The 15,815-nt window shown below is 39.1% G+C and overlaps 1 protein-coding gene across 1 annotated transcript in view; it reads right to left on the reverse strand.

Moving 5' to 3' along the window:
* The window catches only part of IPO11 (importin 11), a 333,438-nt gene that overhangs the window by 221,316 nt on the left and 96,307 nt on the right, over positions 1-15,815 (reverse strand). The window contains exons 5-6 of the mRNA XM_042782395.1: positions 12,704-12,836; positions 4,366-4,424 (exon numbers count right to left, since the gene is read on the reverse strand). Of these exons, the coding sequence (XP_042638329.1) occupies positions 4,366-4,424; positions 12,704-12,836 (192 nt within the window). The remainder of the gene's footprint in view (positions 1-4,365; positions 4,425-12,703; positions 12,837-15,815) is intronic.

Consider the following 15,815-nt stretch of genomic DNA (forward strand, 5'->3'; position numbering starts at 1 on the left):
TCATCCACTTGGAAGGGGATCTATGTAGGAGATCCTTGATAGAGAGGGAAAACAATGTGGAACAAAACTCAAAATTATTTGGAGAAAAAAATTAAAAAAGGGTGACCAGCTTTGCTAGTCTGATAGAGCCTGGTGGAACCACTGAGACTACGGCCCCTAGCTGCCCTTCAGGTCTGGAATTGAACCCACACCTGTGGTTTCCAGCCAAACAAAAGGCAGGCATATGAGCTGAACATTTACCTCAAGTAGATACACTCCTTGAAGAGAACGATCATGGGAGAAAGAAGGACTGCTTATGCACAGGGAGACAGCTCAGGGGGCAGGAGTGCACGGAGGGATTGACACAGGGAAGAGGTAACTATGGGGAGGAAGTGGGAGGGGAGCTGTTGCATTGTGGTAAACTGTGGTCAATGCCATGAAACAAAGTATATGGAACCGCTGTATGAAAGTAAATTTGCTCTGTAAACCTTCACCCAAATCACAATAAAAATAAATAAATAAATAGAGGCAATCTAAGATACAGCAATTGGTCTCTTCCCATCTAAAGGAAAGGAAAATGAAGAAAACCAAAGACTCAAGGAAGCAATTAGTCCACAGGACTAATGGCCCACATGAACCATAGTATCTTCTAACCTGAGAAAAGAAGAACAAGACAGTGCCCAGCTACCACTACTGACAGCTCTGACTGGGTATATAACAGCAAGTCCCAGTTAGAGTGAGTGAAAAATGTGGAACAAAATTCGATCTAATTCACAAAAAATCTTAGACTTATTAGTCTGAAAGAGACTGGAGGAACCCCCAATATTATTGCTCTAAAGACAACCTTCTCACTTGGAACTGAAGCCACAGAGACCACCTTTGAACCAAATACCAGACTGGCCTATAAAATAACCTCCATCACCCAGATGAACGTGTTGTTGTTGTTATGTGCCACTGAATCGGACCCAACTCACAGTGACCCCTCCTTCAGTTTCCAAGGTGGTATCACCACGGAAGTAGACTGTCCAACCTTCCTTCAGAGGAGTGGCTATAGAGATCAAAAAAGCAACATGTGTCCAAAAGCAAAGATGAGATAGCAGGGAGGGACAGATGAATGGGGAAAATGAAAATGCGGAATCCAGAGTGGAAATGGAGAAAGTGCTGACATATTTTGGGGATCACAAACAATGTCACGGTACAATTTGTGTATGAACAGCTAATTGTAAACTTTCACCTAAAGCATAATAAAAGTGTTCCAAAAAAAATTTATGAAAAGTTCTAATGGACCTATATGATAATTATAAAATAGAATGAATTTTATTATTTTTATGAAATAAGTAAACATTCTCTTGTTCCTTTGAAGGTGTCTAAAAAAGGTCATGAAATATCAGTCAATTACTAATGGATGAACTGCTCAAAAAAGAATACAAAAAACTAAAATTAAGTCAAAAGGACCCTAATTGCATACCAAAGTTTAAAGATATGGTTAAGGATGTTAGTGGGCCACTAGATTCCCAAAATTAATGTTGTAAGTTCATATGTGCTTTTTTTAGGACAGAGTATCTGTAGATCTCATGATATGATTCGGGATTGGCAACCCAAAAAATGCTATGAATCACTGAAACTATCAGAAGTAACTACCAAAAAAAAACTAGTAAAAAAAAGCCCAGTCAAGATTCAAATCCAAATCTGCCTATCTCCAGAACCCAAAATCTCACCACTATTATATACTGTTTCTTAGTATTTTTCAGGCCAATATTGTTAAGACATTACTTGAAATACTATCCCTAATTTGTTAAAATTTTATCCTCTCTCCAAATGGTCAATATAAGTTAAATGCTACAACAAAGCACTTATAATTGAGTAAAGGCTGATATACAGTTTCTGTAGACAGGAGGAATATGACTCAAGGGAAAAGCATGTGCTAAACTAAAGACTTTCAAAATACTGACAGGATCCACTTAAAACCACTATTTCAGCATATACAAATATGAATCATATCAATTCACTTCAATGAACAAAAAACAAAAGCAAACATAATCACTTTTAGTTAATTTTAAGAAACTCCACATAATATTATAATTAAAAACAATTACTCAGCCTTTTCAGATACTATTTCTACCACATCATATATTCATTCACTCAACAAATGATTATTGAGCATTTACTACATGGCAGATTTTGTTCCAAACACTGAGGTCAACAGTGACCAAAACAAACTTTCCCACTTTCACAGAGCTGAAATTCTAGTGGGGAATCTGAGAAGCAGTTGTTAGTTTTTTGCAAAATCTTTTTGGCAGTACAGAAATATGTATAAATTTATAAATGTGTATCTAAAATTTAGGTTACTTTTTATATATGTTCTGGAAATTGGGTAATATATATCAACAATATTTTAAATGTAAGCTTTCACCTAAAGCACAATAAAAATATTCAAAAAAATTATGAATAGTTCCAATGGACTAATATGGTAATTATGAAATAGAATGAATTTTATTCATTAACACTTCCAATTCTAGGAATTTATCTTAAAAAGACAGAGAAGTACATAATAACATTATATCAAAATGTTTATTTTGGTATCATTTATTAGCAATTAAAAACAATCTATTTGTCCATTAATAAATAGGGTAAGTAAATTATAGATACTCTACATATTAATTTATAAACCCATTGACAATAATGATATAGATGTGCCACACAATCATGAAAAATCATGACATACATAACAACAGTACTGATACGGAAAAATATTTTAAATTTTTAAATAAAATTGAAAAAGAAAAGTATATGTGGAAGACTACACATGCTGTCAATGCTACTTACAAGTTTTAACAACAGTAATGCTCTAGATAGTGAGATTTTAAATACTTACTTTCATTTTAAGTTTGTATATTTTTTAACTTATTTAAAAATAAGTACATAATTTATAGAACAAAACAGCCATCATGGTACACAAAATGCAACACGCTATCAAGCGCTGCCATCAGGTCAGATCTTACTCATTGTTACTCCTCCTTGGGTTTCCGAGACAGTATCACTACGGAAGTAGACTGCCCAACCCTCCTTCCGAGGAGTGGCTGGTGGGTTTGAACCACAGCTTTATGGTTAGCAGTCAGATGCCTTAAGCATTACACCACCAGAGCTCCTATCACAGTACGTTGTTGTCGTTGTTATGTGCCGTCGAGTCAGATCCGACTCATAGCAACCCCTTCTTGGGTTTCTGAGGCAGTATCACTATAGATGCTCTGGTAGCATAGTGGCTAAGGCACTTGACTGCTCACCAGATGGCTGGCGGTTCAAACCCATCAGCCACTCCTCGGAAGGAAGGTTGGGCAATCCTACTTCCATAGTGATACTGCCTCGGAAACCCAAGGAGGGGTCACTATGAGTCAGGGCTGACTCAACGGCACATAACAACAACAACAACATCACTATAGAAGTAGATTGCCCTATCTTCCTTCAGAGAAGTGGCTGGTGGGCTTGAACCACCAATCTTCTGGTTAGCAGTCAAGTGCCTTAGGCACTAGGCAGTATAATGATGTACAAAACTCAAAAACTCACTGCAGTGGTTTTTAAACTCTTTTAACAAGAGAACTATTTTCCATCACTCTGATACACGAAATACATAAAACTTTTCCAAACAATAATACTGAAAGAGCGGTTCTGCTCAATTCTAGTAGGGGAGACCCTAAGGCTTGTTTAGATATACTTTTTTCCTCAACTTTTAAGCAGACTACAAGGCAATGCACAGACAACAAAGACTTAGCTGAGTTAAACTCACTGTGAGAACAAAAACATCCTGAGTGAGTGTAACACAATCCCATTTTGTTTAGGGAAAAAGAAAAAGTAGCTAAATATGTTTCCACAGGAAAAAAATAGATGGCTATATACCAAGAAAGAATGAATATACACCAAAACTTGCAATGGGCTTGTGGATGGGGTTCTTCCCCTGTTTGTGTATGTGTGTGTGTAGTTTAAATCATTACAAAGACCATGTATTAGAAAACAGTAAGTTAATTTTAAAAATCTAAAAATTAAAAGGCAAAAGAAACAAAGATATAACTACTTATGTATAATATGCTTGATTATGCTATAAATACCATACAAATTCCTAACAATGTCAACACTCAATGTACCATTACTTCTTGAATATCATGGGCTTATTATCCTCTTTCATCCAATAACTACTTTGACATAATAAAAACAGACTAGATATTTGAAAGTATACTATAACATACACAAAATGGTCAAAAAAATAGGTGGTCATTTAATAAAAACTTTTACATGAATGCCAAGAAGCTGCTTAGTAAAAAGAAAATGCTTAAAAACATTCAGGAAAATAACAAACAAAATTCACAGAGAATAAAATACTTCTATACTTACCATCACCTCCATATTCTTATGAGGCTCCACAAATCCATTAACGGTTAACTTACGCAGAACTGAAAAACACCACCAATTGTTAGGTACATCTTATTTTTTCCATATTTTATCCTATTAAAATCACAATTATAATACACACTCAGAATTACAAAGTCTAATCAATTCTGAGATTAATCTTGCTTAATCCTTTCATTCAGTAGATAAAGAAAGGGAAAGCCCTAGAAATGTGGTTGGGCAATGAGAAAGACTCCTAAAAGCAACATTCTTCCCACTTATCACAACTATCTGTTATTTCTAAAACAGTATCACAAAATTTAGTTTAATTTATCTAAATATTAGTAGTTCTCTGCCATAAATCCTTTAGGTTGAAATTAAGGTTACCTCCATAAACTTTCAACTATGACACAATAGTAGCCAAAAAGGTTCATTACGTTTAAGACAACATTAATGGAAATACAGCATCTCCTCAAAAGGAATACAATTCAACTACCCTGTCATGTGGGGTAACTGAGTTAAAAATCAACTGGACAGCAACGAACAACACATGGCTATTAAAAGATTCAGTGGTATAATATTCCACTCTATTTCTAAATCTGAAATATATTATAATGCTCAGTTCTAAGCATGACATTTTATGAGTAATACTGACAAATTGGTGTAAATAGGGATAAAACCAAGAAAACAGAAGTAAAGTCAGACACAGATTTAAACAGTTCCGTCACCTACAGCTGCATCAACTTTTCTAAATCTCACTTACCTCATCTGTAAAATGTGAGTAATATATCCTCCCTTACGTGGTTATTAAGAACACTAGTGACACAACAGTTAAGTGCTTGTCTGCCACCTGAAAGATTGACAGTTTGAACCCACCTAGCCACTCTGCAGGAAAAAAGATCTGGAGATTTGCTCCCATAAAGATTGTATTTATTGTGTGCTATTGGGTAGATCAACTCATGTTGTTGTTGTTAGGTGCCATCGAGTCATTTCCAACTCACAGCGACCCCATGCACAGCAGAACAAAACACCGCCGAATCCTGTGCCAGCTCCATGATCCCTGCTACACTTGAGCCCACTGTCCCACCCACCATGTCAATCCATCTCATTGAAGGCCTTCCCCTCTTTCATCCACCCTCCACCTTACCAAGCATGACATCCTTCTCCAGGGAACTGTCCCTTCTGACAACATGACCAAAGGAGGTGAGACGAAGTCTGGCCGTTCTTGCTTCAAAGGAGCATTTCAACTGCACTTCCTCCAGGACAGATCTGTTAGTTCTTTTAACAGTCCATGGCACTTTCAGCATTCTTCGCCAGCACCACAACTCAAAAGTATCAACTCTTCTTCGGTCTTCCTTATTCATTATCCAGCTCTCACTTGCGTATGAGGCAACTGAAAATATCATGACTTGTGTCAGGCACACCTTAGCCCTCAAGGAGACATCCTTGTTCCTCAGCACTTGAAACAGTTCCTTCGCGGTTGACTTTCCCAATGCTACACGTCGTCTAATGTCCTGACTGCTGCTTCCATTGGCATCGATTGTAAAACCAAACAATGTGAATTCTTTGACAACCTCAATCTTTTCTCCATTTATCGTGATACTGCTTATTGGTCCAGTTGTGAGGATTTTTGTTTTCTTTATATTGAGACGTAATCCATACTGCGGACTGTATTCTTCACTCTTCATCAGTAAGTGCCTCAAGTCATCCTCACTTTCAGCAAGTAAAGTTGTATCGTCAGCATATCTCAGTTGTTAATGATTCTTCCTCCAATCCTGATGCCATGTTTTTCTTCATATAGTCCATCCAGCTTCTCAGATTATTTGCTCAGCATATAGACTGAATAAGTATGGGGAAAGGATACAACCCTGACGCACTCCTTTCTTGATTTTAAACCATGTAGTGATTCTATATGATAAAAGGAAACTGCCCTATAAGGTTCCCTAGGCTGCAATCTTTACAGGAGCAGACTGTCAGGTAGTTTCTCCTATAGACCTGCTGGTGCGTTCAAACTGCCCACCTTTTGGTTAAGAGCCAAACATTTCACCACTGTGCCATCAGGGATCCTTCCTCTAAAGATTACAGCCTAGACAACCTTATGTGGCTATCCAACTCTGTTACATGGGATAACACGAGTAGAAAATCAACTCAAGCACACCTAACAACCAACAACAATATATGCTTATTAAAAGATTCAATGGTATAATACATGTAAAACACTTAGCACAATTCAGCAACAGTAAGGATGATAACAGTCTAAGACACTACAAAATTTAAAGGCATTTCACTAAATAAACATTGCCATATATATAGCTAAATAGTTATTTAATAGCATTTATTAGGTGAAGTCTAAAAGGAGTATATTAAAATTAGGTTTAGAATGTGACTATCTATGAGACATTCTTTTGACACCATCAATTATATACAACATAAAAGTTACAGCATCATATGAGGAGATAATAAATGTTTGAGTCCCTTATTCTGGGACTCTTCCCACCATGAAACCTTGCTCTCCACTACCTAGAAGGGTTCCTTCTCCCATCACTGCCAAGTAAACTGTCTGTCACTTATCCTTAAAGATCTTAGGTGAAACACCACATTCTCAGGGAAGTCTTTTCTTATCATACTATCAGCAATCTTAACATTGCAAAGCCTGTCAGAGATGTCATTTAACATGTATATGTGTAATCATTTTATTATTTTTGTCTCCCCAGTACAAGTAACTGTGAATTTGTTGAGTCAAATAATGAGTACATACATGCCTAAAGGGTTCTAAACAATTACACTTAACAAAAATTCCAGCCCTAAGTATTTCTAAGTCATAATAGGACAGAAAGTTATAGCTGGGCAGAATAAGCACTCCAAAGCAAAATAATACTTTCCAGGACAAGATGTCTTAAAAATATGTCTACTTAACCAGAAGAAATAGATGGCACCTGGCTACCATTCGAGGGGGATCTACGTAGGAGATCCTGGAGAGAGAGGGAGAACAATGTGGAACAAAACTAAGAATCATTTGGAGAGGAAAAAAAAGGGGCAGGGAGACCAGGTTTGCTGGTCTGATAGAGCCCGGTGGAACCACTGAGACTATGGCCCCTAGCTGCCCTTCAGGTCTGGAATTGAACCAACACCTGTGGCCTCCAGCCAAACAAAAGACAGGCATATGAGGTGAACATTTACCCGAGGTAGATACATTCCTTGAAGAGAACAATCATGGGAGAAAAGGGGGCTGTTTACGTACTGGGAGACAGCTCAGGGGCAGGAGTGCATGGAGAGATGGAAAAGGGGAAGAGGTAACTGTCAGGAGGAGGTGGGAGGGGAGCTGTTGCATTGGGGTAAGTTGTAGTCAATGTCATGAGACAAAGTGTTTGTGAACTGCTTTATGGGAAGTGAATTTGCTCCGTAAACTTTCACCCAAATCACAATAAAAATACACACACACCCACACACACGCACTTAAGAATTTGAGATAAACAGATATTGAGAAGCTTACAGTAGTCTGATATAGAGCAGAGCTACATCCTTTTTCTCAGGAATTAGGCTTTCAAATTAGTAAGGCAGGAAAACACCTCAGAGTCAAAAGTACTCTTAGAGAGCCAAATGTATAGAGGCCAAAGTTTATTAGTTGTTACCAGGGACAAGAGGAGGAAAAAAGGACAGTTATTGTTTATGGAGTCCTGTGTTTTGGTTTATGGTAATGGAAAAACTGTATTGATTAATGGTAGGGTGTATAGCCAATTAATGTAATTTCTATCAATAAGTTGGTATACCTATACAAAATTGAATTGGCAAAAACTATGTGGTAGATATATTTACAACAACAACAACAAAAAAAAAGCTTACAAGCAGCCATGCAAGGAAGAACTAGTCTATCTCTATTCACCTAGAAACAGAAGAAAGAGAGTCAGGAATAGGAGAAAGAAATGGAATGTGTGGCTGATTGCCTCAATAACAAGTGCTTCCTTGACCACAAGACCTCAAGAAGCAGATAGTGTGTTGCTACCATTACTGAACATCTTGATGAAAGATTTTATAGAAGAATCCTGATCAGAAGGAAGAAAATGCAGAGCAAAATTTCAAATTCTCATGGAATCCATACTTTACAAAGCCATGGGGGCTGAAGACTTCAGGGGATATTTTTGGTACAAGATTTCAGGATATTCTGAGATAACCTGAAATCTTATACCAATAATATCCCCTGAAGTCTTTTAAAGCCAAACAATAGTCTAGCTTAACTAGTGAAAAATGTCTGAATTGGCTTTATGCTTTTTTAAGCTCTATCTTTATGGGATCAAATTAACAACAGCAACTCAAAATACTACATAGGAACCTTAAGGGACAGTTGTTGTTGTTGTTGTTGTTGTTGTTGTTGTGTGCCGTCGAGTCGGCCCCGACTCATAGCGACCCCTCCTTGGGTTTCCGAGGCAGTATCACTACGGAAGTAGGATTGCCCAACCTTCCTTCCGAGGAGTGGCTGGTGGGTTTGAACCGCCAGCCTTCTGGATAGCAGTCAAGTGCTTTAGCCACTATGCTACCAGAGCTCCCTAAGGGACAGTGAGTGTATGTTAATGGGGAGGAACAAGCCAGAAAAGATGGGCGAGAATGGTTGCACAACTCGAAAAACATAATCAGTGTCAATGAATTATACATGTAGAAACTGCTAAATTGGTAAACATTCTATTGAGTATATTCTGAACAACAACCAAAAATTTTTTAAAAAATAATTATTTAATAAAGAAGAATTTTGTGTTATTAATGCAATAAACTTTTAAGTTTTTTTGGGGGGGGGGGTGTACTCTTAAAGAACCCTGAATCATGGAATATAGTGCTGTATACACAGCTTGGTATATACAACCTTGTATCCATTTCTCTAATTCTTTCTTAGATAAGATAAATGTTATCTTGATGGTAACACTTGTCTAACTATCTGTAAAAATACTTGTCAATCATCCTTTAAAATCATTCACAGGTTTATCCATAGATTTCACCAAAATATGCTATCAATTCAGGGTTTAATTCTATCTACTCTCTGGTTAATATAAGTGATTCATTAGGGCAGTACCAAGACCATATGACAGCATTCCAAAATACTAAAGTAGTATGATAAAAGGGCTTATGAGTGAAACTGGGAAGGATGGAAAATGAAGCCACATTGTAAGAAACAAAGGCAGTCTGAGATCAAACTAAGAAAAAAACATTATCTGAGTGAACATCTAGGTCAAATGACACAGCATTAGTCCATAAAGATAATATTCTATATCCTACTTTGATGAATAGTGGCTGAGGTCTTAAATGCTTGTGAGTGGCCACCTAAGATGCAACAATTGGTCTCTTCTAGTCCACAGCAATGCAGAGTGAAGAAAGTCAAAGACTTAAGGAACTAATTAGACTACAGGACTAATGGGCCACGCAAACCACAGCCTTTACTACCCTGAGACCAGGACAACTAGATGGCACCCGGCTACTACAATCAACAGCACTAATTGGGATCACGATAGAAGGTCCTGGATAGAGTGGGAAAAAAAATGTAGAAAAAAATTCAAAATTATAAAAAAAGACCAGAGACTGGTCTGATAGAGAATGGCAGAGCCCAAAAAAACCATGGACATTAGACATCCTTCAAACCTGGAACTAAACCCACTCCCAGAGATGACTTTTCAGCCAAATAGGCCTATAAAGTGAACAGTAACACCCAGGAGAAACATGCAACATATAATAATCAACCATACAAGACCAAAAGAGCAGCATTTGTCCAAAAAGAAAGCTCAGAATGCAGGAAGAGGCAAGACAGAAGAACAAAACTGGAAAAGGGGAACCCAACAAGAAAGTGGGAAGTGTGTTGTTACATTGAGGGGGCTGCAACCAATGTCATGGAAAAAAAGAGGAAAAAGTATAACATCTTGAATGGAAAACTATTTTGCTATGTAAATGTTCACTCAAACCACAATTTAAAAAAAAAAAAAAAAAAACTCTTTTAAAAAAAGAAAATATACACTAAAAGATCCTTAGCAATCAGGACAGGAACGAGACAAGTGTGTAGGTTTTCAGAAAGGAAAGGAATCTCAGTATACATTCATCAAGATAAACAACTCAGATCAGGGAAGGTGAAATAGAGCTGTATGTTAAGGGAATGCCTACAAGCACCACATAGGAAGACACAGGCCCATGATGGTATCCCATTGAGCACATTCCAAAATCCAAGTGAACCTGAGGCACAAACAAGAAAGATGGAGCTTCTCAAGAAAGTGAAAGCAGGATGACAGAGGTCAACCTTGGAGGCAGAAGTTTAGGAAAATTAGCTGGCCAGTGTTAAGGGTAGGGGCCCAGAAGAGGAACTGTAAAGTAGAAACTAAATTTTAAAAAAAGTAGAAGCACTTAAAAAGAATGCATTAAAGGCCTCAGTAATGCAAATGTGACAAGTTTAATTGACTGTGTGCTTTCATAAGTTGGACAAGATGGAGGAAGAGCTACAGAAGTCCTTGGGTTTCAAACAAGAACCATTCCTAACTGTGTATTTAAGAATTTGTAGGTCAGCTGGAACAGGTGCCTGTGGTTCTTAGTTAGCCATATTTCCAAGCAAGAAAAAGGTCTCTGGGGTACAGTGGTTAAAGCATTCAGCTGCTAATCAAAAGCCAGGTGGTTCAAAGCCACCAGCCACACCTGGGGAGAAAGATAAGGCAGTCTGCTTCTGTAAAGATTTACAGCCTTGGAAACTATGCAAGGCAGTTCTACTCTGTCCTACAGGGTTGTTATGAGTTGAAATCAACTTCATGGTAGTGGGTGAGTACAGTGAATTGCTTGATGTGGCCCTTCTAGCCATTGTCCTCCATTCTGTGATGTTTTGTAAATCCCATTATCCATGCCTGTTTGGGGTGGTGTGGTAGTTAAGGTCAGGTATCAACTTGGCTGGGCAGCTAGTAGTAGTCATTCCCTATAATGACTGGCAATCAATTCTGTGATGGCATTTAGGTTATTTCTGTTGGGGCAACACAGGTGGAATGTATCTTGAGTCCTGCCTTGCTGGAGGGTATAATTCAAATCACCACCCTTAGCTTCCCTGAGGATATACCTATGAATCTCCTGGGAAGATCTGCCCTCCTCTTGCTCCAGCTTTGTGTCTTGGATCATCCTCATCTCACCCCTGGATTTGGGACAGCAGCTGTCATCTGATCTGCTGATCGAGGTTCATCAAACCCCAAGAGTTGGGAGGATCCTCCAGACCTACTTACAGACCTAGGACTCGCCAGCCTACCACCTTCTACCACTACTACGTGAGACAAACCCTTGGGTGTCTGTGAGTTCTGAGAGGCGTTACAGCGAAATACAGAACCCTAAGACTGGGAAAATTACTGGGAGGAGGAAGAGGAGTTAATGTCTGAAATGATGGGAGTGGTACGGTAGTTTGGACATTTGGGACATCTTTAACCTCCGCCTCATGGGGACCGGCCTCGTGCTGATCTTTCTAAGAGAAATTGTTCAAGCAGTGAGTTAATACAAGAAGAAGTTCAAAGCCCTTTCAATGATTTAAAAGTCGCATGTGCAGAAAGTAAAGGTGATTGTGATAAAGAATCTGTTGCAAGTAGGGATGGTTCAGTTGCTTCAAAGTGAAGGCAATTTTACATAACATTACAGCAGGGCTTCAAACCAATGAAGAGAATCTAAAGAGAGGCTTCTTGCCAACCTTACTACTTTGAATGGCTCTCCACAGTCCTGACAACAATCCAATCTCATGCAATCTCAGGCTCTTAAAAGGGCTCACTACACTTCTTCCGAGTCTCCATTCCACTGTTTCCATCCATAATTGTTCCCATGCTAGTTACCATGACAAATCACCCAAACTGAAAATTCAGGTGTATTCCTGTTTCACTTTGTTAGCCATAACAGAACCAGTTCAAAATGGTTCGAAGCTCTGCTTAAATGGCAAGTAAGAATTATCTATAACTCAGATGTTCATAACCCAGGGACTACCTCTGTTTGCACAAAAGAAAAACAACTACACAGTAAGTCCTTGCCGCTGAGAGAGAGAACCCACTGCCATCGAGTTGATTACAACCTCGCAGGGGCCCTATAGGACAGAGAACAACTGCCCCATAAGGTTTCCAAGGCTGTAAATCTTTACAAAAGCAGACTACCTCATCTTTCTCCTTCAAAGTAGCTCGTGGGTTAGGACTGCCAGCTTTCTGGTTACAGCCCAATGGTTTAACCACTATGCCACCGGAGAAGGTAACTCCTTGTCCTCCCAATACAAGTGGAAACAGAAAATACATTCAGAGTACTATCTGGTGACTGTTCTAAGGAATGTTATTTCAAAATATAAATATATCTGGATTAAGTTTAATAGTACCTTTCAATGACAGTAAAGTTCGTTCTAGTGAACTTTGAACTGCAGCTTCATTCCCAGAAGAAACTTGTTGCAGGAATGTGTCTGTATGGTGATTCCACAGAGAGCAGGCAAAATTATAAATTCCAGAAGCTAACTGCAAAGAAATATTAACAAATGTGTTTACAACATAATTTAAGTTTCAGTAATCTCTAAGACCTACAAAGTAACACATTTTCATTTGATGATTAAACATGTATTTTCAATGAGATTTAAAATAGTCAAGAGTCATTTATGGCAAAGTTACCATTTTTCTTAGCCACAATGCTTTTCATTAGTATAGGTTACTTTGGCGGCACGCACATGAGCACGCACGCGCCCACACACACACACACACCCCTAAAATATTAGTTTCTTGGATACAAAATGGAGTCTCATCAGTAGTCCCCATGCTAATTCCCTTAGCATCTTGCTGTTGTTGTTGTTGTTATGTGCCCTCGAGTCAGACCCGACACATAGCAACCCCTCCTTGGGTTTCCAAGGCAGTATCACTACAGAAGTAGATTGCCCAACCTTTCTTCCCAGGAGTGGCTGGTGGGTTTGAACTGCCAGCCTTCTGGTAAGTAGTCAAGTGCCTTAGGCACAATGCTACCAAGGCTCCTTCTAGCAGCTTAGTGCCTGAAAAACTAGGTGCAGCAGTTTGAATTAGGGATTCTGGTGCTCTGAACAGCTGAGTAAGAGTGCGCCAAACTCAGGGGAGTAGGATTAGAAAGGAGAAAGGTGCAGGGGGAAAAAGAACAAGAACAAGAGAATCTACCCTGCGGAACACCAACCGGCAGGCGAGAAAGGCCATCGGAGACCACCCTGGGGGACCACCGACTGGCAGGCGAGAAGAGCCATCCAAGACTTCCCTGGGTTAAGGAAGAAGACTCATCACACCAGCATACCAGCAACCACACCAGCATACCAGCAATCACTCCAAGGATATACCTTCAGCACGTGCCTTTATCAGTAAACTTGGTTCTGCTGGGTGCAAGCGGCCACTTCCAGCACCAGTGAAACCCAGAGAGAGAGACCACTGGCACTGCAAGAGGGTCAGATCACTGAACGGCCTTCAGCCAGCCTTTTAGCACAGAGCGGCCCACACTTGACTTTGTCAGTAATTTTGCATCTGCTGGGTGTGAGCGGGCATTTCCCTGACTCCACCGCCACTAAAATCCGAGCAGACAGATCTTTGGTGCTGCAAGTGGGCAGGCCCTGAGAGGAACTCCCACGGCGGATTACGGAGCAGGGCAGTTGTCTTAGGTCGGCTTTTTGGCACGGAAGGGCCTCGGGGGAAGGGTTTTTGCGTGTGGCTGAACCTGGCAAAAAGTGAAGACTCCCTAACAACTGGAGTCTTTGCTGAACTTGAGCTGCGGGCCTGTGAATAACAGTACAACAACGTCATCATTAGCAGCCCGCTCAGTGCTCTAGAAACCACCCCTAGAACCTTGAAGCTCGCCTTCCTTCTTGCTTCTCCTCTGACCTTCTCCACCTATACCCTCACCTATCCAATAGAAAAATAACATTCAGCCACGATATTACTTGCCAGCTCAAATTCTAAACCTCTTTACCACAGAGATCTATATCCACATTCCACACAGAGATTCATTCCATCATCACAAAGAAAACTGCAGAGCAACCCAGCATACCTGAATTAATAACCAAAAAAATAAAATGTATCAGCTCCATCTTTTCAAAATATTAAATCATAAAACCAAGAAAAAACAAATCCATATATAACCAACAGTTAAAGAAAACCTCATAATGTCTAGGAAACAACAGGAAACCTCAAATCAAACAAACAAATAAAAAACAGGACAAGGCATTAGAAGCAAAACCACAAACAAAGGTCTCATTAAACATGGAGGAAGAGGAGGCAATAGAATTATCTGGGAAGGAATTTAGAAGACATGTTTATAGAGCTTTACAAGAATCTAAGGAAACCCCAAACAGAAGCAAGGAGAATACAGACAGTTTCCTGGAAGAACTCAGGAAAATCATACAAGAACAAAATAAGAGTAATGCACAATCAGAACTCATACAAAAACAGTACTCAGAAATCCAGAAGATGAATACCAAAATTTTAAAATTACACAAGACAGGAGAAGCACAAAAGAGTAGGACAGAACTGGCTGAAGAACACATTTCTCAACTAGAAGACAAATCCCTGGACACCAGCCTGTATGGAGGAAAATCAGAACAAAGATTTCAGAGAAATGAAGAGAACCTAAGAGTTATATGGGACAACATGAAAAGAAACAACATATGCCTCATTGGAACTGCAGAACAAGAAGAGGAGAAATAAAACACCGAGAAAATTGTGGAAGACCTACTAACAGAAAACTTCCCCCATATCAGGAAGGAAGAAAAGATATTTGTCCAAGAAGCTCATAGAACTCCATACAAGATACACCCAAAGAGAAAAACACTGAGGCATATTTTAACCAAACTTTCTAAAAACCAAAGACAAAAAAAAAATTTTGAGAGCTGCCCAAGACAAAAGAAATACTACTTATAATAATCAGTTAGTTTGAGCTCCAATTACTCAGCAGAAACCATGCAGGCAAGAAGGTAATGGGATGGCATATATAAAACACTGAAGACAAAGAACTTCCAACCAAGAATCCCACATCCAGCCAAATTATCCATCAAATATGAGGACAAAATCAAGGCATTTCCAGACAAACAGAAATTAAGGGATTTTGTTAAAACCAGACCAACCCTACTAGAAATGCTTAAGGAAGTCCTTCCAATAGAGAACCCACAACAGAGATCAACAAAATCAGGATACGTGACATCAACACTGAACCCAAATCAGAAATAGAAACTCAAAATAAGACCATAAAACATTGTACACTCAAAATCAAGGAAGGCGCTCTGCACACAACAACAGCAACTAACCTATCAGAGGGAATTAAACTTATAGGTACTGCGGTGTAGTAAATTACTTAGTGTGGCTTTTCTACCCATAAGTCTTTGTAAACTTCAAGATGGGATTTGCTATGAGCAACTGAGAAGCTCCTGATTGCTGAAGTTGTCCACCTGGAGTATTTCTGTTGGGAGTGGCACAAAACAATGTTCTGGGAGGTGCCCA

This window comes from Orycteropus afer, unplaced genomic scaffold (genome assembly GCF_000298275.1).
Source record: "Orycteropus afer afer isolate SDZICR_OR568_19922 unplaced genomic scaffold, OryAfe1.0 scaffold00298, whole genome shotgun sequence".
Lineage (NCBI taxonomy): Eukaryota > Metazoa > Chordata > Mammalia > Tubulidentata > Orycteropodidae > Orycteropus > Orycteropus afer.